The 25,085-nt window shown below is 55.8% G+C and overlaps 1 protein-coding gene across 1 annotated transcript in view; it reads left to right on the top strand.

Annotated features, from left to right (window-relative positions):
* The first annotated feature begins 988 nt into the window (after positions 1–988).
* Positions 989–25,085, top strand: part of LAMA3 (laminin subunit alpha 3) — a 192,782-nt gene continuing 168,685 nt past the window's right edge. The window contains 4 exon segments of the mRNA XM_068165489.1: positions 989–1,231; positions 10,171–10,323; positions 21,182–21,299; positions 23,358–23,476. Coding sequence (XP_068021590.1) covers positions 989–1,231; positions 10,171–10,323; positions 21,182–21,299; positions 23,358–23,476 — 633 coding nt within the window.

Here is a 25,085-nt window from a genome sequence, read left to right as displayed (position 1 = left end):
TCTCTTTGTGCCTGGATCTGGCAAACTGTATCAGGAGCACTGAGCACTGGATGTGTGAGCCTGTGTGGGGCTGGAAATGGGAATGAAACTTCTGGCAGCAATGTCATTAAGCACGGAGACCCCTGATAGAGATGCTTGATAGATTCTTAAGCCTCCTTCTCCCTCCCTAACCTCCCCTCCAGCTCCTGTGTTACCCAAAGCCTGTGTCAAATAGCTTCACAAAGACAGGAGGGTCATTGTCTGCCCTGGATGAGGAGGAGCACTCATCACACAAGGAGCCCGGAGCACTGGCTGGGCGTTGCAGAGGGGTGGCCTGGGCTGCAGGGGTTCCATCAGCCTCAGAGCATGGAACACGGCCAGAGATGCTGTGGGCTCTGCAGCGTTGTTCTGCAGAGCGTCCTCCCAAGGACCTGCACATACAAGCAGGGTCTGCCTCGTGTGGAAACAGCTGGGAAGGCTTAATTTTACTGCCCATGTGTGATGAAACTACTTCCCTGAAAGGGTGCTCAAAGCCTGGCACAGGCTGCCCGGGGTGGTGGTTGAATGCCCATCCCTGGAGGTGTTTAGAAGGGGCAGAGATGTGGTGCTGAGAGACCTGGTTTAGCTCCAGCCTTGGTAGAGCTCGGGAATGGTTGGGCTGACTGAGCTTAACGGGCTTTTCCAACCCCAGCGATTCTGTGCCTGCTTGTCCGTAGAAGACATCAAGTGAGGAGGGTGTCAGACAGCCGCGGCCGAGCCGTGGGGTGGCAGGGGGGAGCTGTCACCTGCCAGCAGTCCCGCAGAGCTGAGGGCACCTCCCCCGTCCCGGCGCCCCTGCCCCGAGCGCAGCGGACCCGCGCCGCGGCTCATCGCGGCTCATGCTGCCTCGCCCCGGCCCGGCCCCGTAGGCAGCTCCCTGCCGGCCCCCTGCCTCCTCCCGCCGCGGCCCCGCCCGCCCGCCGCGGCTATAGGGCGGCCCCGGGCGGCCGAAGGCAGAGCCCGGCGCAGGATGGCCGCGGCGCGGGGTTCCCGCCTGCTCTGGGCGCTCCTCTCGCCTCTCCTCAGCCTCTGCCCCGCCGGCTCCCGCGGCGTGGGGCTCAGCCTCCACCCGCCCTACTTCAACCTGGCGGCGGCAGCCAGCATCTCGGCCACGGCCACCTGCGGGGAGGCGGCGGAGGGCGGCGGGCGGCCGGAGCTGTACTGCAAGCTGGTGGGGGGCCCGGCCGCAGCCCCCCTGGGCCGCGCCATCCAGGTAAGGGGACCGGCGTGGGGGGCAGCCGGGGGGCCAGCGCCCGCTTTCTCTGGCAGCCGGCGGCGGGATGCCCCTCGGGGGATGCCCCTCGGGGGATGCCCCTCGGGGGATGCCCCTCGGGGGATGCCCCTCGGGGGGTGCGCTGGGGGCGCAGCCCTGTTTCCTCCGGCGTTTGCTTCTGGCTGGGCTGTGCCACCGGCAGCGGAGGGCAGCGTGGGCCAGCGGGACCCCAGGCAGGGAAGCGCTGGGCAAGTTGGAGGTGTCCCGACCCATTCTGGAGACCCCGGCACGCCGCGACCCGGGCCGGTGCCGCCCGCGGGGCTGCGCCTGCTGCCGGGGCTGCCCGGGACCCTCGTCCCGGCGGGCGCTGGGGCTCAGGGGCTGGCTTAGGGAGTCCCCAAGAGGTGTTCGGTGGCCTCAGCGCTTGGCCGTGGTCTGCGGAGAGCAGCGGGATGCTGCTGGGGGAAAAGGAGTGAGTGTAGGGGACAGGGAAAGGGGACGGGGCAATGGATGGGGACGTACCGCCCCGGCAGCCTCTTGCTGGAGCGAGGGTTTTCCCGGGAAGCGGTGGGGAAAGGTCTGCTGTTAGGCAGGTGGCTCGGTGGGGTGCTAGAAGCAGTAAATGTGAGGCTCGTGGTCTGTGCCTTGCATTGCGAGTGGGAGGGAGCCAGAGGGTGGCTGGGACTTGGCTACCTTTAGCCCGTATCTGGGGCTAAACTCCAGCAGCTGCTCCGTCACCTGATGGCCAGGAAGGGGCATCGGGACAAGGAGAGGCGACCCACGGGTTGAAATAAAAATGGATTGAATGAAACAGTCAAACAGATCCCAATGTCAATACAAAGTAGAGACATTTACACTCGGGCCAGCAAAGGTACAGCAGGCACACGGAAAGGGAAGGCAGTCCTGGAGAGCAGGAGAAGGAAGAGCCCAGAGAGGAGGCTGCCCCTCTCCTCAAACTTCCCTCTTTATACTGAGTGTGGTGCTCATGGTCTGGGACAGACCTGTAGCCAGCTGACTCCAAACTGCTCAAGGCATGCAGCCAGTGGCTGCCTTGGGATTCTGTCCCAGCAAAACTGGGACAGGGCTCTGACAGGGAATATAGGCACAGAGGGCAGTGAGGGTGATGATGTTCTCTCCTAGCATACCATCAGATTATTACACATTTTGTGCCATTCACAAGGAGGAATCACAGAACTGTCAGGGCTGGAAGACACCTCAAGGCTCAGCCAGTTCCAACCCCCTGCCATGGGCAGGGACACCTCACACCACAGCAGGTTGCTCACAGCCACATTCAGCCTGGCTGCAAACACCTCCAGGCAGGAGGCTGCCACCACCTCCCTGGGCAACCTGTGCCAGGCTCTCACCACCCTCATGGGCAACAACTTCTTCCTCACAGCCAATCTCAATCTCCCCACTTCTAGTTTTGCTCCATCCCCCCCAGTCCTATCCCTCCCTGACACCCTCAAAAGTCCCTCCCCAGCTTTCTTGCAGCCCCCTGCAGATCCTGGAAGGCCACAATGAGGTCTCCTGGGAGCCTTCTCCTCTGCAGCCTGCACAACCCCAACTCTCTCAGGCTGTCTCCAGAGCAGAGCAGCTCCAGCCCTCTGCTCCTCCTCCTGGCCCTTCTCTGGACACCTTCCAGCCCCTCCAGATCCTTCCTGGCACAGAGGCTCCAGAGCTGGCCCCAGAGCTGCAGCTGTGGTCTCAGCAGAGTGGAGCAGAGGGGCAGAATCCCCTCCCTGGCCCTGCTGGCTATGCTTCTCTCGCTGCAGCCCAGGATGTGATTGGCTTTCTGGGCTGCCAGAACAATAAACAGCAAAACTCCTGGCAGGAGTTGATGGAACTCTATTGTTGTTTTTTTTTCCCTTGGTAGAGACTTGTATGAACATGGCTGGGAGGGGGCAGGCAGGGAGCAGCCACGGCACCCAATGCTGGGATGGATCTTCCTCAGCAGCTGCATCAGAGCTTTGTTCAAGGGGGTGGGGGGACGACTTTCCTCAAGCCTCAGACCTTCCACAGTTACTTTAGATGTATTTTATCTTGGTGGAAGGAGAAGAATCAGGGTGAAACTGCAGTTTGCAAGGGGTTACAAAAGCTTTTAAGGTTCACTGCCTGGCACTGGGTGAGATGGAAAGAATGCATGTAGATTTTATTCAGTTAGTCAGTTTTGCATCTTGGAAGAAGAGTTTAGTGTTTCAAGGTCTTAGGACCTTGAGTTTGTGTGTTTTAATAGGGAAATAACCCTCAGTATCTGGTGTCAGAGAATGGTCTGGGCTGGAAGGGACCTCCAAAGCTCAGCCAGTCTGACCCCAATGCACTCAGCAGGGACATCCTCAACTGGATCAGTCTGCCCAGAGCCCTGTCCAGCCTCACCTTGAGTATCTGCAGGGATGGAGCCTCAACCACCTCCCTGGGCATCCTCTTCCAGTGTTCCACCACCCTCCTGGTGTAGAACTTGTTCCTCACATCCAATCTCAATCTGCTCTGCTCTAGTTTGAAGCCATTGCCCCTGCTCCTGTCCCTGCAGGCTTTTGGGAACAGTCTCTCTGCAGCTTTCTTGTAGCCCCCTTCAGGTACTGGAAGGTTGTTATTAGGTCTCCCTTGAGCTGAACATCAGGCTGAACCCCCCCAGCCCCCTCAGCCTGTCCTTGTAACAGAGCTGCTCTAATTCCCTGGGCATTTTCATGGCCTCCTCTGGACCTGCTCCATCAAGTCCATGTCCTTCTTATATTGAGGGCTCCAGCCCTGCTCACAGCACTGCAGGTGAGGTCTCACCAGAGCAAAGTGCCAGAATAGCCTCTCTGGGTCTGCTGGCCAGGCAGAAGAGGCTGCAGTGGCTAAAAGTTTTCTTCTCAGTGTTTACTGGGGACAGATGTTCGAGAGAGGAGCAAAAAGGTGCAGCTTAGATGCTCCTTGTCATGTGCCAGAAGGGAGACCATCCCCAACACACAGCCTTGCCCTCAGCTTGTTGGGCAGCCACAGCCAGCAGTGTGCTGTGCCCTGGACTTGTCCTTGCCATGCCTTCCACCATGAAGTCTGGGATGACCTCAGAGCTGCGTGGTGCCCTGTCCCAATAACCTCAGAGTGCTCTGGGGATGAGTACAGGATGGGTTTTGCTTGCTCACAACGTCACTAAAAAGGAAGCTGGTTCACAGGTGTCACATGCTTGAACACAAAGAGGTTGTGATGAGGAGGGAGCTGCTTGCTCCTCTGTTTCTAATGCACCTCTGAAGTTTAGGGATCCATCCTGCCATACTGACCACAGCACTTGTGTTCCAAGTTGCCTGAAAGAACCATGGCACCAGGTGAACAGTGAGCCAAAGGATCTCTCAGCAACATGCTGGGGCCCACTGCTGGAGGGAAATCTCTCCTGCTGGCATGCCTTGGGATGTCAGCAATCCCAACAACAAACAGCAGCCAAAGGAAACATCAGCTAAACATCTCAGCAAGCAGAATGAAGCATGCTGGGTGGGGTTAGGTGGTCACTGAATCAATGGTAGGGGTTGGAAGGAGCCTCCTCAGATCATTGAGTCCAACCCAGTCCCAGGGCAGGCCACATAGGAGCACATCCAGGTGGGTGTTGAAAGTCTCTGGAGGAGGAGACTCCACAACCTCTCAGTGCAGCCTGCTCCAGGCCTCCAGCACCCTCACAGCAAATAGTTTTCTCCTCATGTTGAGGTGGAACTTCCTGGGTTCCAGTTTGTGTCCATTTCCCCTTGTCCTATCACAGGACACCCCTGAAGAGAGCCTGGCCCCTGCTTCTTGAGACCCACCCCTCAGATACTTGTAACCATTGATCAGATCCCCTCTCAGGCTGCCCTTCTCCAGACTAAGCAGCCCCAGGGCTCTCAGCCTTTCCCCATCACAGAGATGTTCCTGTCCCTTCATCATCCTCATAGCCTCTGTTGGACACTCTCTAGTCCCTCTTGAACTGGGGAGCCCAGAACTGAACACAGTACTGCAGATGTGGTCTGACTAGGGCAGCATAGAGGGGGAGGAGAACCTCCCTTGACCTGCTGGCCACGCTCTTGGACTAGATGGTCTTTACAGTCCCCTCCAACCCAACCCAACCCACTCCATGTTTCTATGTGCATTGCCATTGGTGGCTTTGGTCATTGTTCCCTTTATGTATTAACACCCAACTGGAAATGATGCTTTGCTGCACCTAGGAATAGACTAGAAAGAGAGAATTCCTCTTGTTTAATATTTGCCTTGCAGGTCCTAGGTGAGAGGGCAGTCAAGGTTCATGCTTGATTCAAGTTCCCAGCAGGTCTTCTGATGGCTCAGCCCTGGTGCAGGGAAGCACATTGTGCCCCTTACAGCATCTGAGTATGCCCAGACACAGCAGCATCTCTCTCCAGCTTCAGCAAAGCCCTCCTGAGAGATAAAACATGGATACTGCTGTGGGTTTCCAGTAGCTGGTGGAGTTCAGGAAGGGTTGGAAAGCCTTTCAGAAGGCCAGGGCACTCCATGGCAAAGGTGCTAAGAGCCCAGTGTTGGTGTTATGAAGCCACCTGCAGCCCCCAGGTTCAAAGACACTAAGGAGAATCTCTCCTTCCATGGAAAATCATTGAAATCTCCCAGGAGCTGAGCTTACACAGGAGGGTTTCAAATCAGTGGAAGTGTTGATGTGTCTCTGAAGAGCCTGAGGAGAGGTGATGTGCACTGGGACAGGTGTAACAGCCCCTGTGTCTGGCCCAACCTCCTCAGCCTCTGGCCCCTCACTTGGGTCTCTGTAAGGCTGGGTTGTGGCTGTTGCTCCACAAATGGGGACAAGGGAAGGAAGTGCAAGGGGTGATCCTCATCCTGATGAAAAGAGCAGACAGCTCTGTTCCCAGTGCTATTCCCAGCACTGAAAGCAGGGGAAAGGGGAAAGCAGCCCCAGGTTCATTTTCACTGCTCTGCCATCAGCCTCTCTCCTTCAGCTTGTTGTTTGGAGATGTCCTTTCCTGAAGCCTGTAGTACCCAGCCAATCCAGGCTGCCACCCAGCATCTCCTGCACTGGCTGGAGAGCTGGGCAGGCAGAAACCCAATGGAATTCAAGAGAGGCAAAGGTAGAGTCCTGCATCAGGGGAAGAGCAACCCCATGGAGCAGCACAGGCTGGGGGCTGAGCTGTTGGAGAGCAGCTCTGGAGACAAGGACCTGGGAGTCCTGGTGCACAACAGGATGCCCATGAGCCAGCAATGTGTCCTTGTGGCCAAGAAGGCCAAGGGCATCCTGGGGGCATCTAGAGGAGTGTGGCCAGCAGGCTGAGGGAGGTTCTGCTCTCTGCCTACTCTGCCCTGGTGTGGCCTCACCTGTGCTGTTGTGTCCGGTTCTGGGTCCCCAGTTCAAGGACAGGGACTTGCTGGAGAGGGCACAGCAAAGGGCTACAAAGATGATGAGGGGACTGAGCCATCCCTCCTGTGAGGAAAGACAGAGAGAATTGGGGCTTTTTAGTCTGGAAAAGAGACAAGGGAGAGGGGATCTCATCAGTGGTGATCAATACTTACAGGAGGCTGGGACCAGGCTCAGTGGTGCCCAGTGACAGGACAAGAGGTAAGGGGCACAAACTTGAACACAAGAAGTTCCATCTGAACATAGTATCACAGTATCAGTCAGGGTTGGAAGGGACCACAAGGATCATCCAGTTCCAACCCCCCTGCCATGGGCAGGGACACCCCACACTAGATCAGGCTGGCCAGAGCCTCATCCAGCCTGGGCTTAAACACCTCCAGGGACAGGGCCCCAACCACCTCCTTGGACAACCCATTCCAGGGCTTCACCACTCTCATGGGGAAGAACTTCCTCCTCCCCTCCAGCCTGAATCTCCCCACCTCCAGCTTCATTCCATTCCCCCTAGTCCTAGCACTGCCTGAGATCCTGAGCAGTCCCTCCCCAGCCTTCCTGGAGCCCCCTTCAGATCCTGGAAGGCCACAATGAGGTCACCTGGGAGCCTTCTCTTCTCCAGCCTGAACAGCCCCAACTCCTTCAGTCTGTCCTCACAGGAGAGGTGCTCCAGCCCTCTGCTCATCCTCCTGGCCCTGCTCTGGACACCTTCCAGCACCTCCACATCCCTCTTGTCATAGGGGCTCCAGAACTGGAGGCAGGACTCCAGGTGGGGTCTCACATGAGGAGGAGCTTCTGTGATTTAAGGGTGACAGAGGTGGTGGAGTCTCCATCTCTAGAAACTTTCAAACCCCACCCAGATGTGTTCCTGTGTGGCCTTCTTGAGGTGACCCTACCTTGGCAGGGGCTTTGGACTTGATGGTCTCCAGGGGTCCCTTCCAAGCCCTGCCGTGCTGTGATCCTGTGAAACCCAGACAGAGCATTTGGAGGTCATTTCAAGCTCTCCCAGGAGGTGCTGGGTGGGGTGGACAGTCCCTCCATGGGCAGCTCAGGCAAGGCTCTTGTGCTGAGGAACTCTGCATGTCTCCACTGTTATCATTAATAAGAAGACTGCTGAGTGAGGAGATGCTCTGCACTGTGAAGCATTTCAGCAGCTGGTAGGTACCTGGCATGCCTGGCTCTGTCTGCCAGCCTCTGGGGGTGCAAATTAAAGTTCAGCTGCATGCCTGTCCTGCCCTGCTAGGGGCTGCAGGGCTGCTGGCTGCTGAAGGCTGAACAAATCCTCCATTGTTGTCACTTTCTGTAACACAGAGTCCAGACATGTTCATCCTGCCTGTCTGCTCCACACTGGGGTGTTTCAGTGAGCTCCTTCAGGCAAGACTGAAGCAGCTCCAGGCAAAAGGACCTGGGAGTCCTGGTGAACAAGAGCATGACCATGAGCCAGCAATGTGTCCTTGTGGCCAAGAAGGCAAATGGAATCCAAGAGGAGCAAGGGTAGAGTCCTGTATCAGGGGAAGAGCAACCCCATGGATCAGCACAGGCTGGGGGCTGAGCTGTTGGAGAGCAGCTCTGGGGAAAGGACCTGGGAATGCACAACAGGATGCCCATGAGCCAGCAATGTGCCTTGTGGCCCAGAAGGCCAAGGGAATCCTGGGGGGCATCAAGAGGAGTGTGGCCAGCAGGCTGAGGGAGGTTCTGCTCTCTGTCTACTCTGCCCTGGGGAGGCCACACCTGGAATATTGTGCCCAGTTCTGGGCTGCCCAGTCCGAGAAGGACAGGGACTTGCTGGAGAGGGCACAACAAAGGGCTACAAAGAGGGAAGGGAAGGGAAGGGAAGGGAAGGGAAGGGAAGGGAAGGGAAGGGAAGGGAAGGGAAGGGAAGGGAAGGGAAGGGAAGGGAAGGGAAGGGAAGGGAAGGGAAGGGAAGGGAAGGGAAGGGAAGGGAAGGGAAGGGAAGGGAAGGGAAGGGAAGGGAAGGGAAGGGAAGGGAAGGGAAGGGAAGGGAAGGGAAGGGAAGGGAAGGGAAGGGAAGGGAAGGGAAGAGAGAAGGGAAGGGAAGAGAGAAGGGAAGGGAAGGGAAGGGAAGAGAGAAGGGAAGGGAAGGGAAGGGAAGAGAGAAGGGAAGGGAAGGGAAGGGAAGAGAGAAGGGAAGGGAAGGGAAGAGAGAAGGGAAGAGAAGAGAGAAGAGAAGAGAAAGCAGAAGGGAAGGGAAGAGAAGAGGAGAGAAGAGACGAGACAAGACGAGACGAGACGAGACGAGACCAGGTTGGAAGAGACTGGGCCATCTCTCTTGTGAGGAAGGACTGAGAGAATTTGGGCTCTTTAGTCTGGAGAAGGGTCTGGGCCATCTCTCCTGTGAGGAAAGACTGAGAGAATTGGGGCTCTTTAGTCTGGAGAAGAGAAGCCCTTCCTTAGGTGAGGCTGCCTTGGCAGGGGGGTTGGACTCGATGATCTCTGCAGGTCCCCTCCAACCCTGACCATTCTGTGCTGCTGTGACTGTACCCCACAGGAATGTTATTCCTATGTCAGCAGGGGGGAAGGAGGGTGCTGAGGTCACCAGCAAGTGCACACCTTCCTGCCTGAGGGATGCAGCCACACAAAATCCCAAGGCCTGGGCACTCTCCAGGGCTGCAGACGTGTGCTGGAGCGGAGCTGCTGATCACGGTGTGCCTCAGACCCTGCCAGTGGGGAGCAGGGAAGGCTGCTCTGGGCCAATCATTTCCTTTCTTTCAGGGTTTTTTTTGTTGCTTTGCTGCCTCCTTGGCAAGGTTGCTGGAATGTACTTCAAGTAACTGAAATTCCAGCTGCTGCCCTGAAATCCTTTGATTCATGTGCCCAAAGCAGAAAGAGATGGTATCTGGAGTGCAGCTCCAGTGCTCTCTGTGCTGGGGCCACAGAGGTGGGTGTCAGGGTGGTGCTTGTGTTTAATACTCCCCCTTGTCTTTCTTCCTCTGTTAAAAGAGGGATCTGGAGGGGCTGGAAGGTGTCCAGAGAAGGGCCACGAGGAGGAGCTGGAGCTGCTCTGCTGTGAGGACAGACTGAGAGAGTTGGGGTTGTGCAGGCTGGAGAGGAGAAGGCTCCAAGGAGACCTCATTGTGGCCTTTCAGGATCTGCAGGGGGCTCCAAGAAAGCTGGGGAGGGACTTCTGAGGGTGTCAGGGAGAGATAGGACTGGGGGGGATGGAGCAAAACTGGAAGTGGGGAGATTGAGATTGGCTGTGAGGAAGAAGTTGTTGCCCATGAGGGTGGTGAGAGCCTGGCACAGGTTGCCCAGGGAGGCAGTGGAAGCCTCCTGCCTGGAGGTGTTTGCAGCCAGGCTGGATGTGGCTGTGAGCAACCTGCTGTGGTGTGAGGTGTCCCTGCCCATGGCAGGGGATTGGGACTGGCTGAGCCTTGAGCTCCCTTCCAGCCCTGACAGTTCTCTGATTCTCTGATAGTTGAAACGAGGAATAATTTCTACATTGAAAATTAAGCTGTATATACAGAGAGAAACAAAATCCAGCTCAAGTATTTTATCAGCACTGTAGCTCAGCACCTCAGTTTCCAGCAGCATGCACCTGCAGTGCCCAGCTTGCAGCTCAGAGCATCTCTGTGCCTGTGTTGTGTTGCAGGGACAGTTCTGTGACTACTGCAACGCTGCAGAGCCCAGCAGAGCTCACCCGGTGACCAACGCCATCGACGGCACAGAGAGCTGGTGGCAGAGCCCTCCTCTGTCTAGGGGCCTGAGGTACAATGAAGTCAATGTCACCCTGGATCTGGGACAGGTAAGCTGTGGGATCATTTCTTGCACTTTCTTGGATGGATTGGATCCATGGCCAACGTTCCCAGGAGGAGTTTCACCCAGACCAAGTGCCAGGTCCTGCACTTAGGGCACAACAACCCCAAGCAAGGCTCCAGGCCTGGGGCAGTGTGGCTGGAAAGCTGCTGGCAGGAAGGGACCTGGGAGTGCTGAAGGACAAGCAGCTGAACAGGAGCCAGCAGTGTGCCCAGGGGGCCAAGAGAGCCAAAGGCCTCCTGGCTGGGATCAGCAATGCTGTGTCCAGCAGCAGCAGGGAGGGGATTGTCCCCTGGCACTCAGCTCTGGGCAGCCCACACCTGCAGTGCTGTGTCCAGGTCTGGGCACCTCAATCCAAGAGAGATGTGGAGGTGCTGGAGCCAGGGCAGAGCAGGGCAAGGAAGCTGGGAAGGGCCTGGGGAAGAAATGTGCTGGAGAGCAACTGAAGGAGCTGGGGAGGGTTAGTGTGAAAGAGAGGAGGCTGAGGGGAGACCTCCTGGCTCTCTGCAGCTCCCTGAGAGGAGGCTGTGCAGAGGTTGGTGCTGGTCTCTTCTCACAGGCAGTTAGCCCCAGAACAAGAGGGAAGGGCCTCAAGCTGCACCAGGGCAGGGTCAGGCTGGACACAGGAAACATTTTTCCCCTCAAGAGTGGTCAGGCACTGGAGCTGCTGCCCAGGGAGGTGGTGGAGTCACCAAGCTTGAAGGTGTTTCAAGGTGGCTTGGATGGGGTGCTTGGGGCTATGGTTTAAGGGTGACCCTTGCAGAGTAGGGTTCTGGGTTGGACTTGGTGATCCTGAGAGGCTTTTCCAACCTGAATGTCTCTGTGACTCTGTGAGTAACAGGGAGGAGATTAGGCCCTCAGAGGTACAGGGTGTGCTTTGGACAGGGTGCTGCAGGCTGGTGGGTGATGAATGGAGGAGGGGATTTCAACTGCTTTGCTAGCAGAGAGAGCCAGGCTCACTCCAGCACAGCTTTTCCAAGCTGAATGTCTCTGTGATTTCTCTGCAAGCTTTGCAGTCAGGTGAGATGTTTGAGCTGCTTTTAACTTCCAGCCCCACAACTTTTTTGTCTGGTTTATGTTCTGTTTTTTTCACTGAGTTAACTTGATTGAAGTGATTATTTTCTTTCAGGATTTTAATGATGTGAGTGCTCCTCACTGGCATCACACAGATCTGATGGCTGTGCTCTGTCCTGCATAGCCACTGCAGCTTTCTGAGCTGAGGTTGAAGGGGGAATGCTCCCACCAGTTCCATGGGCACTGGAAGGTTTTGTGATCTCTTACCATGCACACCCTTTGAGCATAGTATCTGGAGTCTGCTTTGCTTCAGGGGTCCTTCTGGTTTCCCTGTCAAGCAGGAACATCTGCAAGATAGACAGGGAGACAAGAAGTGGAAGGCCAACAAAAGCTGTGTAGTGTGAGTTGGCAATGTGACAGTAACCTGAACACCCTGATTTGCTTTGCAGGAGGGGGCAAGGAGCTCACAGGAAGGCCTCTGTGTCTGTATTTTCAGTCCTGCACCTGGGCCAGGCCAGTCCCAGGCACAAATCCAGGCTGGGTGCAGAGTGGGTTAGGAACAACTCTGAAGACAGAGCCTTGGGGGTGTTGGTTGCTGAGCACTCCCCAGGAGCCAGCAGTGCCCTCCTGCAGCCCTCAGGCAGCTGTGTGCTGGGCTGCAGCCAGAGCAGTGTGGGCAGCAGGGCAGCAGAGGGGATTCTGCCCCTGGGCTCTGCTCTGCTCAGACCTCACCTCCCATCCTGCCTCCAGCTATGGGACCCAAACACAGGAGAGACATGGACCTGCTGGAGTGGGCCCAGAGGAGGCCATGAAGATGATCAGATGGCTGGAGAACATCCCCTACAGGGACAGGCTGGGAGAGTTGGGGCTGTTCAGCCTGGAGAGGAGAAGGCTGCAGGGAGACCTTAGAGTTGCATTTCAATATGTGAAGAGGACCTACAGACAGGCTGGGGAGGGGCTGTTCAGAAGGGGCTGTGGGGATAGGATGAAGGGAAATGGTTTGAAGCTGGAGCAGGGCAGAGTTAGGCTGGACATCAGGAGGAAATTCTGCACAGTGAGAGTGGTGACATACTGGAACAGATTGCCCAAGGAGGTGGTTGAGACTCCATCCCTCAAGATCAGACTTGATGTGTCCCTGTGCAGCCTGCCCTAGTTGGAGGTGTCCCTGCTGCCTGCAGGGGGGCTTGAACAAGATGACTTTTGAGGGTCCCTTCCAACCCGCTGCAATCTGTGCCTCTGCAAAATCCCTGCTGCACTTCCCAGTCTGATTTCTGTGCTGTGGTTCCATTCCTAGGCCATACCAGCCCTTCTGAATGAGGGCTGAGATGTTGATGCCTGTGGCAGGCTCCCCAGCCCATTCCCATACCTGCTTCTGTTCTGCTTGTTCCTGACTTGTTTAAAATGATAGAATAGAATAGAATAGAATAGAATAGAATAGAATAGAATAGAATAGAATAGAATAGAATAGAATAGAATAGAATAGAATAGAATAGAATAGAATAGAATAGAATAGAATAGAATAGAATTAACCAGGTTGGAAAATACATTTGAGATCATGAAGTCCAACCTACCACCCAACACCATCTGATCAACTCAACCATGGCACCAAGTGCCTCATCCAGGCTCTTCCTAAACACCTCCAGGGATGGGGACTCCACCACCTCCCTGGGCAGCACATCCCAAGGGCCAATCTCTCTTGCTGGGAAGAATTTCTTCCTCACCTCCAGCTTAAAGTTCCAATGGCACAGCTTGAGACTGTGTCCTCTTGTTCTGGTGCTACTTGCCTGGGAGAAGAGACCAACCCCCACCTGGCTACAATCTCCCTTCAGGGAGTTGTAGAAGGCAAGAAGGTCTCCCCTGAGCCTCCTCTTCTCCAGGCTAAGCAACCCCAGCTCCCTCAGCCTCTCCTCCTAGGGTTTAATGAAGTCTCATTTATTCCTCCTATTGGCCCTGGTTTCCCCCACTGTAGTTTTCAACAGATTGGAAACTTCTGACAGCAGAATTTCTGGCTGCAGTTCATTGCCCTTCCCATGACTCCCTGGATTGCCTAATTTCAGCAGGTGTGGCCTCATCCTTGGCTTGCTTGACGCTCAGCAGGTATCAGTTGTAACCCCTCAGGTAGTTTTCTGAGCTCTGGCTTCAGAAGAAGCTGAAGCAGTGATGAAGTGTGTGATGAAAAGCAGCCATCTGCCTGTTACACTTCAAAAAGAGGAGTCCACAAATCTTATTGCTGCTTTGAGTTGGGATGTGTTTAATTGGAGGCCAGGCACCAGTGGTGTGCCCCAGGGATCAGGGCTGGGCCCCATCCTCTTTAACATCTTCATTGATGATCTGAATGAGGGCATTGAGTCAGTCAGCAGCAGGAAATTTGCAGCTGACACCAAGCTGGGAGCAGATGTTGGTCAGTTAGAGGACAGAAGGGCTCTGCAGAGGGACCTGGACAGGCTGGACAGATGGGCAGAGGCCAACAGGATGGCATTCAACAAGTCCAAGTGCCAGGGGCTGCACTTTGGCCACAGCAACCCCAGGCAGAGCTACAGGATGGGGTCAGAGTGGCTGAGAGCTGCCAGGCAGAGAGAGACCTGGGGGTGCTGATTGACAGCTGCCTGAACATGAGCCAGCAGTGTGCCCAGGGGGCCAAGAAGGCCAAGGGCATCCTGGCCTGCAGCAGGAAGAGTGTGGCCAGCAGGAGCAGGGAAGTCCTTGTGCCCTGTGCTCAGCACTGCTGAGGCCACACCTTGAGTCCTGTGTCCAGTTCTGGGCTCCTCAGTTTCAGAAGGACATTGAGAGACTTGAAGGTGTCCAGAGAAGGGCAAGAAAGCTGGGGAGGGGTCTGGAGCACAGCCCTGTGAGGAGAGGCTGAGGGAGCTGGGGTTGCTTAGCCTGGAGAATAGGAGGCTCAGGGGAGATCTTCTTGCTCTCTCCAGCTCCCTGCAGGGAGGTTGTAGCCAGGTGGGAGTTGGTCTCTTCTGCCAGGCAAGCAGCACCAGAACAAGAGGACACAGTCTCAAGCTGTGCCAGGGGAGGTTTAGGCTGGAGGGGAGGAGAAAGTCTTCCCTGAGAGAGTCGTTGGCCATTGGGATGTGCTGCCCAGGGAGGTGGTGGAGTCCCCATCGCTGGAGGTGTTCAAGAGGGGATTGGATGTGGCACTTGGTGCCATGGTTTAGTCATGAGGTCTGTGGTGCCAGGTTGGACTTGGTGATCTTTGAGGTCTCTTCCAACCTTGGTGATTCTATGATCCTGTCATTGTGCTTTTGGGGCCATAACAGAAGTAGAGCACTGAAAGGCTCAGGCCTGGGGAAGTCTTGGCTCTAATGTGTTAAACAGGTTTTGGGTAGTGCTGTTATTAGTCATTGTTTTAAGCTGAAGGCAATGTAATGTACAAGTGTGGGCTTTTATCTGGGAGGGAAGGAAAATCAACCATGTCTCTACAGCTACCTGAGAGGAGGCTGCAGGGAGGTGGGGCTTGGGCTCTTCTCCCTAGGCTCAGGTGATAGAAGGAGAGGAAATGGCCTGGAGTTGTGCCAGGGGAGGCTTAGGTTGGAGAGGAGGCAAAATGTCTTTGCTGCAGGAGTGATCAGGGCCTGGCAGAGGCTGCCCAGGGAGGTGGTGGAGTCCCCATCCCTGGAGCTGTTCCAGAGAGCTGTGGCTCTGGCCCTTGGGGACAGGGTTTGGTGGCCATGGTGGGGTTGGGTTGATGTTGGACTGGTAGGATCTCAGAGGGCTTTCCCAACCCAAACAACTCTATGGTTCTTCACCATCCCTTGGGGGAGGTCTTTGTTCCCATCCATTGATCTCCCTTTCCTCCACACCTGTATTCCTCCTTCTGCCACCTCCCTTCCCATGCTCATTGCTGTGAGTTCCTTTCATTTTGTGATATACTGTCCTGAATACCTCACTTTGAACTCAGTGTGGGAAATGTAGATCCTCTGCTGACAGCCTCCAGCCCTCTGCATAGCTCTGTGCTTCCTTCCAGTGCTGCTATATTCTCTTTACCTTGGAGCACAGCCCCCACAGAGGGATGTTTATCTCCTGGAGAGCTGAGGTGTGTGCTGCACAAACCCCTGCCCATGTGAATGGCTTCAGTGTTCTGTGAAGCACCAGGGCCACATGTAAGAAGTAACTGTGAGCATGGAGTTGGTCTGTGTCCAAATCCCAATGGAAAAGTGGCCTCATAAGAAATGTCAGGGTGGGAGCTGACAATGGGTGATGGATTTGCCTCCAGCCTTGGCAAACAGGCTGAGGACTGATTGAACCTGGGAGTGGAAACCCTTCAGGTCCTGGGAGGGTTCCTTCTTTCAAATCACTGCCTAGGAGCTGTGGGGAGCTTCTCCCTTCTAGTCCTGCTGTGATGGACAGAAGAATGGCCATCTCCAGGAGTGTCTGAGCCATGGTGGCAGGCACTGACTTAACAGAGTGCAGCTTTCTAGCCTCAGTGCCTGGTTAAATGAGTAAGAGATACACCACCCTGTACAACATCTGCTGACTGAGCAGTGCTTGCAAGCCCTGCTCTTGTTCTTGGCTTCTGCTAAGCTTCACTGATGATCTGGCTGAGGGGAAAATTTGCAGATGACAGCAAGCTGGGAGCAGATGTTGGTCAGTTAGAGGGCAGAAGGGCTCTGCAGAGGGACCTGGACAGGCTGGACAGATGGGCAGAGGCCAACAGGATGGCATTCAACAAGTCCAAGTGCCAGGGGCTGCACTTTGGCCACAGCAACCCCAGGCAGAGCTACAGGCTGGGGTCAGAGTGGCTGAGAGCTGCCAAACAGAGAGGGACCTGGGGGTGCTGATTGACAGCTGGCTGAACATGAGCCAGCAGTGTGCCCAGGGGGCCAAGAAGGCCAAGGGCATCCTGGCCTGCATCAGGAAGAGTGTGGCCAGCAGGAGCAGGGAAGTCCTTGTGCCCTGTGCTCAGCACTGCTGAGGCCACACCTTGAGTCCTGTGTCCAGTTCTGTGTCCTCAGTTTAAGAAGGACATTGAGAGACTTGAAGGTGTCCAGAGAAGGGCAAGAAAGCTGGGGAGGGGTCTGGAGCACAGCCCTGTGAGGAGAGGCTGAGGGAGCTGGGGTTGCTTAGCCTGGAGAAGAGGAGGCTCAGGGGAGACCTCATTGCTCTCTGCAACTCCCTGAAGGGAGGTTGTAGCCAGGTGGGGGTTGGTCTCTTCTCCCAGGCACCCAGGACTAGAACAAGAGGACACAGTCTCAAGCTGTGCCAAGGGAGGTTTAGGCTGGAGGTGAGGAGAAATTTCTTCCCTGAGAGAGTTGTTAGCCATTGGGATGTGCTGCCCAGGGAGGTGGTGGAGTCCCCATCCCTGGAGGTGTTCAAGAGGGGATTGGATGTGGCACTTGGTGCCATGGTCTAGTCATGAGGTCTGTGGTGCCAGGTTGGACTTGATGATCTTTGAGGTTTCTTCCAACCTTGGTGATACTGTGGTACTGTGACACTGTGACCTCCTTCTGTGACAAGGTGAGCTGCCTAGTGGATGAGGGAAAGGCTGTGGGTGTTGTTTGCCTGGACTTCAGTAAAGCTTTTAGCACCACTTCCCACAGCACCTTCCTGGAGAGCCTGCCTGCTCCTGGCTTGGCTGGCTGGGCCATTCACTGAGTTAAAAGCTGGCTGGCTGGGGCCAAAGAGTGGTGGGGAGTGGATAGCAGTGGTGCTCCCCAGGCCTCAGTGCTGGGGCCAGTTCTCTCTGATAGCTTTGTTAATGGCCTGGTTGAGGGAATTGAGCACACCCTCAGTAAGGTCGCAGAGGACACTGGCTTGGGTGGGAGTGTTCATCTGCTGGAGGGTAGGAAGGCTCTGCAGTGGGAGCTAGCCAAGCTGGACTGATGGGACTGAGATGGTTGCATAAGGTTTAACAAAGCCAAGTGCTGGGGCCTGAACTTGGGTCACAACAACACCAAGGAGTGCTCCAGGCTTGGGGCAGAGTGGCTGCAACCTGCCCAGCAGGGAAGGAGCTGGGGGTGCTGGTTGGCAGCAGCTGAAGAGGAGCCAGGGGGTGCCCAGGTGGGCAAGAAGGCCACCAGCAGCCTGGCCTGGAGCAGCAGTGGTGTGGGCAGCAGGAGCAGGGCAGGGATTGTCCTCCTGTGCTGGGCACTGGGGAGGCCACAGCTTGAGTGCTGGGGTCAGCTTTGGGCCTCTCACTCCCAGAAGGACATTGAGAGGCTGGAGCAGGGCCAGAGAAGGGCAACCAAGGTGGGGAAGGGTCTGGAGAAGAGGGCTGGGGAGGAGCAGCTGAGGGAGCTGGGGGTGGGGAGTGTGGAGAAGAGGAGGCTGAGGGAGACCTCATTGCTCTCTGCAGCTCCCTGAGAGGAGGCTGCAGGGAGCTGGGGGTTGGGCTCTGCTCCCTAGGCTCAGGTGATGGAAGGAGAGGAAATGGCCTGGAGTTGTGCCAGGGGAGGGTTGGGTTGGAGATGAGAACTTTCTTTGCTGCAGCAATGGTCAGGGCTTGGCAGAGGCTGCCCAGGGAGGTGGTGGAGTCCCCAGCCCTGGAGGTGTTCCAGAGAGCTGTGGCCATGGCCCCTGGGGCCAGGGTTTGGTGGCTGTGGTGGTCTTACTGACAGCTGGAGCAACCAAACCAATTCTCTAATTCTGTGAGTAGGTTTTGCTTTCTTCTGTGAATGCTTTTGACCCTCAGCAGATGATGTCTGAAGCAGATGTGTGGAGATTGAGGCTGCAGTGTGCTGGTTAGCACTGGTTAGGGACCAGCATTCCAGGTATCTGCTCCACTGTGCTGCTTCACCCTTTGCATCTGGTGCTTGGTGTCCCCAGCTGGCTCTGGAGCCATTGAATTGATTGCAACTGGCAGCTGAGAGGGCCAAGCAGGGCAGTAGTTGCTGCTCCCAGTTTGTGGTTGGAAGCTTTTGTGCACTCATGGTTTGGGGTCCAAGAGGCTGTGCAAGGTGTGAGCTTAGGGCTGCTGAGATGGATGATGTCTGAGGCAAGCTCAGCTGCATGGCTGTGTTTGATGTGAGTGATTTGGCAGCAGGCCCTTGGCAGAACCATTCAGAAGCCTGTCCTGCCCCAGCAAAACAAGAATCTCTTGCAAGGAGATGACTGTGAGCTGAGGGTGCTGAGTGGGAGACTGCAGTGCAGCATCTCTTGCACACTGCCTGTACCTCACTGTATAGATCACTTTCTTGGCAGCTCATATCCATGGTGGTGCTCTCTGACCTCTAAACAGCCCTTAGCCTCAAGCAGTGTGGAGGTAGTTTTACTGATTTCAGAATGTAGAATTAACCAGGTTGGAAAAGACCTCAGAGGTCATCCAGTCCAACCTCTCACCCAGCACCATCTGATCAGCTGAACCATGGCACCAAGTGCCTCATCCAGGCTCTTCCTAAACACCTCCAGCGATGGGGACTCCACCACCTCCCTGGGCAGCACATCCCAACGGCCAAGCTCTCTTGCTAGGAAGAATTTCTTCCTAACATCCAGCCTAACCCTCCCCTGGCACAGCTTGAGACTGTGTCCTCTTGTTCTGCTGCTGCTTGCCTGGGAGAAGAGCCCAACCCCCACCTGGCTACAACCTCCCTTCAGGGAGTTGTAGAGAGCAAGAAGGTCTCCCCTGAGCCTCCTCTTCTCCAGGCTAAGCAACCCCAGCTCCCTCAGCCTCTCCTCACAGGGCTGTGCTCCAGACCCCTCCCCAGCCTTGTTGCCCTTCTCTGGACACCTTCAAGTCTCTCAATGTCCTTCTTGAACTGAGGGGCCCAGAACTGGCTCAGGATCTTTTGGAAGTGATCATTTTTCAGTCTGTTGGGAATGTGGTTTGGTTGCCTTGTCTCTGGGGCATGTTCCACTCTAGGTGACCCTGCTCTGGCAGGGGGGTTGGACTGGATGATCTCTTGAGGTCCCTTCCAGCCCCTAACACTCAGTGAATCTGTGATGTCAGAGCTGCAGTGTGCCTCATCCCATGGCATGCTGCTGTTCCTTGCCACATGTCCAAGTGGAATCCAAAGGCAATATCTTGGAGTGCTCACAGAGAGAAATGTCTGGCAGGCCTCACTGAACTGTTTGGGATGACGAATGCTTTGGTGTAGGGATGGAGCAGCTCTGCTATGAAGACAGAGTGTTCAGCAGGAAGGAGAGATGGCTCTGGGGGGACCTTAGAGCAGCTTTTTAGTACTTGAGGGGGCTACAAGAGAGCTGGGGAGGGACTTTTGACAGAGGTTTGGAGTGACAGGATGAGGGTTGGTGGCTTTAGACAGGAAGAAACTGGGTTTAGGTGAGGCATGAGGAAGCAATTGTTCCCCATGAGGGTGCTGAAGCACTGGAACAGGTTGCCCAGGGAAGTCATGGGGGTTCCAAGCCTGGAAGTGTTGAAAGCCAGGTTGGATGAGGCCTTGAGGAAGCTGGGGTGGTGGGAGGTGTCCCTGCCCAAGGCAGGGGCTTGGAACTGGATGAGCTTTGGGGTCCCTTCCATCCCAGACTGTTGTAGGATTCTATGAATACATTGAGGTGAGGGGAGAGATGGCTGAGGCTGCTACCAACCACAACCAAAGGGGTCCCAGTGTATGGGGTGTGAGGATTTTCTCTTCCATCATTGTGACTTTCCTCCAATGAGATGATTGGAATGCAACAGAGATGTTCCAGGATGCTCCACAAGTGTCCTGGTTCAGTGATGCTGAGCTGCTCACTTTTCAAGGTTAATTATTGCACCCTTCACACATCCAGGCAGTCAGATGTGTGCACCCCAGAGCTGGCTGGAGTATGGCAGGTGGCATCTAACACACTCTTTATGTGGTGGAGCACATTGGCAGGTGAGGTACCCAGCTGAGGATCTGGCCTGTTCTTTTGGTGGGAGTGGATGAAAGGGCAGAGCACAACCTCCCTGTGCACTAAAGAAGAGCTGGTTATTGGTCATGAGCCAGCAATGGGCACTTGCAGCCCAGGAGGCCAATGGCAGCCTGAGCTGCACTGAAGGAAGTGTGGCCAGCAGATGGAGAGAGGTCCCTGGAGGTGTTTAAGCCCAGGCTGGATGAGGCTCTGGGCAGCCTGATCTAATGTGGGGTGTCCCTGCCCATGGCAGGGGAGTTGGAACTGGATGATCCTTGTGGTCCCTTCCAACCCTGACTGATACTATGATTGTGCCCCTCTGCTCTGCTGGGACCTCATCTGGAGTACTATGGAACCCCCAGCATGACAGAGGCATGGACCTGCTGGAGTGGGTCCAGAGGAGCCCACAGAGATGATCTGAGGGCTGGGGAACCTCTGCCATGGGGACAGGCTGAGAGAGTTGGGGCTGTTGTCCAGGGAGGTGGTTGGGGCCCTGTCCCTGGAGGTGTTTAAGCCCAGGCTGGCTGAGGCTCTGGGCAGCCTGATCTAGTGTGGGGTGTCCCTGCCCATGGCAGGGGGGTTGGAACTGGATGATCCTTGTGGTCCCTTCCAACCCTCACTGATACTGTGATACTATGTTCAGCCTGGAGAGGAGAAGGCTGCAGGGAGGCCTTAGAGCTCCATTTCAGTATCTTCAGGGGACCTCCAGGCAGGCTGGGGAGGGACTACTCAGAAGGGCTGTGGGGATAGGATGAGGGCAATGGGTTGAAGCTGGAGCAGGGCAGGGTCATGTTGGACATCTGCACAGTGAGAGGTGAGACACTGGAACAGGCTGCACAGGGATGTGGCTGAGCTCCATCCTTGGGGACATTGAAGCTCAGACTCACTGTGGCCCTGGGCAGCCTGCTCTGGCTGGAGCTGTCCCTGCTGAGTGCAGGGGAGTTGGGCAAGATGCCTTTGGAGGCTCCCTTCCAATCTGTGAGTTAGTTTTGTCTTGTGCTTTCCTCCTGAGCTGCAGCAGCTCCTGCTAAGGTCTCTGTGTGCTCTCTTGCCAGCTCTTCCACGTTGCCTATATCCTCATCAAGTTTGCAAACTCTCCTCGGCCAGACCTCTGGGTCTTGGAGAGATCAGTGGACTTTGGAAGGAGCTACACTCCCTGGCAGTACTTTGCTCGTGAGTACCAAGCCTTGTGTCCCTGCTCTCTTCTTGGCAGGTCTCTTTAATCATTGGCCCAGCAGCAGGGAAGCCAAACCCTGCTGCTTGGAGAGGATCTCAGCTGCAGTGAGGGGAGGGATCATCAAACACACGGCTCCTGTCTCAGCTTTCCACAACAAATCAGTGACAAGAATGCAGCTAAAGATGAGCAGGATGTTTTGGAAGGGATCATTTGTCAGTCTGTTGGGAATGTTTGGTGTGGTTGCCTTGTCTCTGGGGTATCATAGAATCACCAAGGTTGGAAGAGACCTCAGAGATCATCAAGTCCAATCTGTCACTCAACACCTCCTGACAACTAAACCACGGCACCAACTGCCACATCCAATCCCCTCTTGAACACCTCCAGGGATGGGGACTCCACCACCTCCCTGGGCAGCACATTCCAATGGCCAATGACTCTCTCAGGGAAGAACTTTCTCCTCACCTCCAGCCTAAGCTTCCCCTGGCACAGCTTGAGACTGTGTCCTCTTGTTCTGCTGCTGCTTGCCTGGGAGAAGAGACCAACCCCCACCTGGCTACAACCTCCCTTCAGGGAGTTGGAGAGAGCAAGAAGGTCTCCCCTGAGCCTCCTCTTCTCCAGGCTAAGCAACCCCAGCTCCCTCAGCCTCTCCTCACAGGGCTGTGCTCCAGACCCCTCCCCAGCTTTCTTGCCCTTCTCTGGACACCTTCAAGTCTCTCAATGTCCTTCTGAAACTGAGGAGCCCAGAACTGGACACAGGACTCAAGGTGTGGCCTCAGCAGTGCTGAGCACAGGGCACAAGGACTTCCCTGCTCCTGCTGGCCACACTCTTCCTGCTGCAGGCCAGGATGCCCTTGGCCCTCTTGGCCCCCTGGGCACACTGCTGGCTCATGTTCAGGCAGCTGTCAATCAGCACCCCCAGGTCCCTCTCTGTTTGGCAGCTCTCAGCCACTCTGCCCCCAGCCTGTAGCTCTGCCTGGGGTTGCTGTGGCCAAAGTGCAGCCCCTGGCACTTGGACTTGTTGAATGCCATCCTGTTGGCCTCTGCCCATCTGTCCAGTCAGTTGAGGTCCCTCTGCAGAGCCCTTCTGCTCTCTAACTGACCAACATCTGCTCCCAGCATGGTGTCATCTGCCAATTTGCTGCTGACTGACTCAATCAGTGTTCCACTCTAGGTGACCCTGCTCTGGCAGGGGGGTTGGACTGGATGATCTCTTGAGGTCCCTTCCAGCCCCTAACACTCAGTGATTCTGTGATGTCAGAGCTGCAGTGTGCCTCATCCCATGGCATGCTGCTGTTCCTTGCCACAAGTCCAAGTGGAATCCAAATGCAATATCTTGGAGTGCTCACAGAGAGAAATGTCTGGCAGGCCTCACTGAACTGTTTGGGATGAGGAATGCTTTGGTGTAGGGATGGAGCAGCTCTGCTATGAAGACAGAGTGTTCAGCAGGAAGGAGAGATGGCTCTGGGGGGACCTTAGAGCAGCTTTTTAGTACTTGAGGGGGCTACAAGAGAGCTGGGGAGGGACTTTTGACAGAGGCTTGGAGTGACAGGATGAGAGGTGATGGCTTTAGACAGGAAGAAACTGGGTTTAGGTGAGGCATGAGGAAGCAATTGTTCCCCATGAGGGAGCTGAAGCACTGGAACAGGTTGCCCAGGGAAGTCATGGGGGTTCCAAGCCTGGAAGTGTTGAAAGCCAGGTTGGATGAGGCCTTGAGGAAGTTGGGGTGGTGGGAGATGTCCCTGCCTATGGCAGGGGCTTGGAACTGGATGAGCTTTGGGGTCCCTTCCATCCCAGACTGTTCTAGGATTCTATGAAGCTATTGAGGTGAGGGGAGAGATGGCTGAGGCTGCTACCAACCAATCCATTGTGCTGTAGTAAGTGACCCAACCAGTGCCAGTGCCCAGTGAGAGGGCAGGATTCACCTGGCAGCACAGGAGGTACTTCTCCATTCCTTTGAATAATACTAACAGTGATAATGGTGATGGTGATTATGATGAGGATGAGGATGATGTTTCTTTTCACATAGAAGAATAATGTTGCTCTTCTTTGGGCAGACTCCAAGGCAGATTGCTTGGAGCTCTTTGGGAAGGAAGCAGATCTGCCAGCCAGGAGGGACAACGATGTCCTCTGCACCACGGAGTACTCTCGCATCCTGCCTCTTGAGAATGGGGAGGTAAGTGCTGAGAGGGGGGCAAGGTGTGGGGCTGGAGGCAAAGAGCATCTCTGGGAGCTGTGAGGGGGCAAGGTGTGGGGCTGGAGGCAGAGAGCATCTCTGGGATCTGTGAGGGGGGCAAGGTGTGGGGCTGGAGGCAAAGAGCATCAATAAGTGCTGTGAGGGGGGCAAGATGTGGGGCTGGAGGCAAAGAGCATCAATAAGTGTTGTGAGGGGGGCAAGGTGTGGGGCTGGAAGCAAAGAGCATCTCTGGGAGCTGTGAGGGGGGCAAGGTGTGGGGCTGGAGGCAAAGAGCATCAATAAGTGTTGTGAGGGGGGCAAGGTGTGGGGCTGGAAGCAAAGAGCATCAATAAGTGTTGTGAGGGGGGCAAGGTGTGGGGCTGGAGGCAAAGAGCATCTCTGGGAGTTGTGAGGGGGCAAGGTGTGGGGCTGGAAGCAAAGAGCATCTCTGGGAGCTGTGAGGGGGCCAAGGTGTGGGGCTGGAAGCAAAGAGCATCTCTGGGAGCTGTGAGGGGGGCAAGGTGTGGGGCTGGAAGCAAAGAGCATCTCTGGGAGCTGTGAGGGGGCCAAGGTGTGGGGCTGGAGGCAAAGAGCATCAATAAGTGCTGTGAGGGGGGCAAGGTGTGTGGCTGGAAGCAAAGAGCATCAATAAGTGCTGTGAGGGGGCAAGGTGTGGGGCTGGAGGCAAAGAGCATCTCTGGGAGCTGTGAGGGGGGCAAGGTGTGGGGCTGGAAGCAAAGAGCATCTCTGGGAGCTGTGAGGGGGCCAAGGTGTGGGGCTGGAGGCAAAGAGCATCTCTGGGAGCTGTGAGGGGGCAAGGTGTGGGGCTGGAAGCAAAGAGCATCAATAAGTGCTGAGAGGGGGCAAGGTGTGTGGCTGGAGGCAAAGAGCATCTCTGGGAGCTGTGAGGGGGCCAAGGTGTGGGGCTGGAAGCAAAGAGCATCAATAAGTGCTGAGAGGGGGCAAGGTGTGTGGCTGGAGGCAAAGAGCATCTCTGGGAGCTGTGAGGGGGCCAAGGTGTGGGGCTGGAAGCAAAGAGCATCAATAAGTGCTGAGAGGGGGCAAGGTGTGTGGCTGGAGGCAAAGAGCATCTCTGGGAGCTGTGAGGGGGGCAAGGTGTGGGGCTGGAAGCAAAGAGCATCAATAAGTGCTGAGAGGGGGCAAGGTGTGTGGCTGGAGGCAAAGAGCATCTCTGGGAGCTGTGAGGGGGCCAAGGTGTGGGGCTGGAGGCAAAGAGCATCTCTGGGAGCTGTGAGGGGGCCAAGGTGTGAGCATCTCTCTCAGGAGTTTGCTTTTCAATGGAGCCCTGGAGCTGGGAGTCATTTCCCAGCTGTGCCTGCTTGAATCTGTGTTCAGCAGTCCCTAGGGAAGGATGTAAGCAGCTGCTGAGAAGCTTGGAGGGTGAGCTGGGTCCTCCTAACGTTCCCTGTGGAGCTGGGGTGCTGCTCAGAGCCAGCTCTGTTGATTTGTGCCATGATGTGGGTAGCTCTCTTTGAGCCCTGTGCCTCTGAAGGTGCTGACCACGTTCTCTGACCACTGCAGCTCCTCCTGCCTCAGTTCTGCTCCTGGGAGGGCGAGCTGGAGGAGCAGACATTTCCCACTCAGGAAT

This window comes from Melanerpes formicivorus, unplaced genomic scaffold (genome assembly GCF_026170545.1).
Source record: "Melanerpes formicivorus ecotype bairdi unplaced genomic scaffold, bMelFor1.0.p_v2 SCAF_89, whole genome shotgun sequence".
In the NCBI taxonomy this organism is placed as follows: Eukaryota; Metazoa; Chordata; class Aves; order Piciformes; family Picidae; genus Melanerpes; species Melanerpes formicivorus.
The sequence above is the reverse complement of the archived record's forward strand: the minus strand, read 5'-3'. Positions and strand labels throughout refer to the sequence as shown.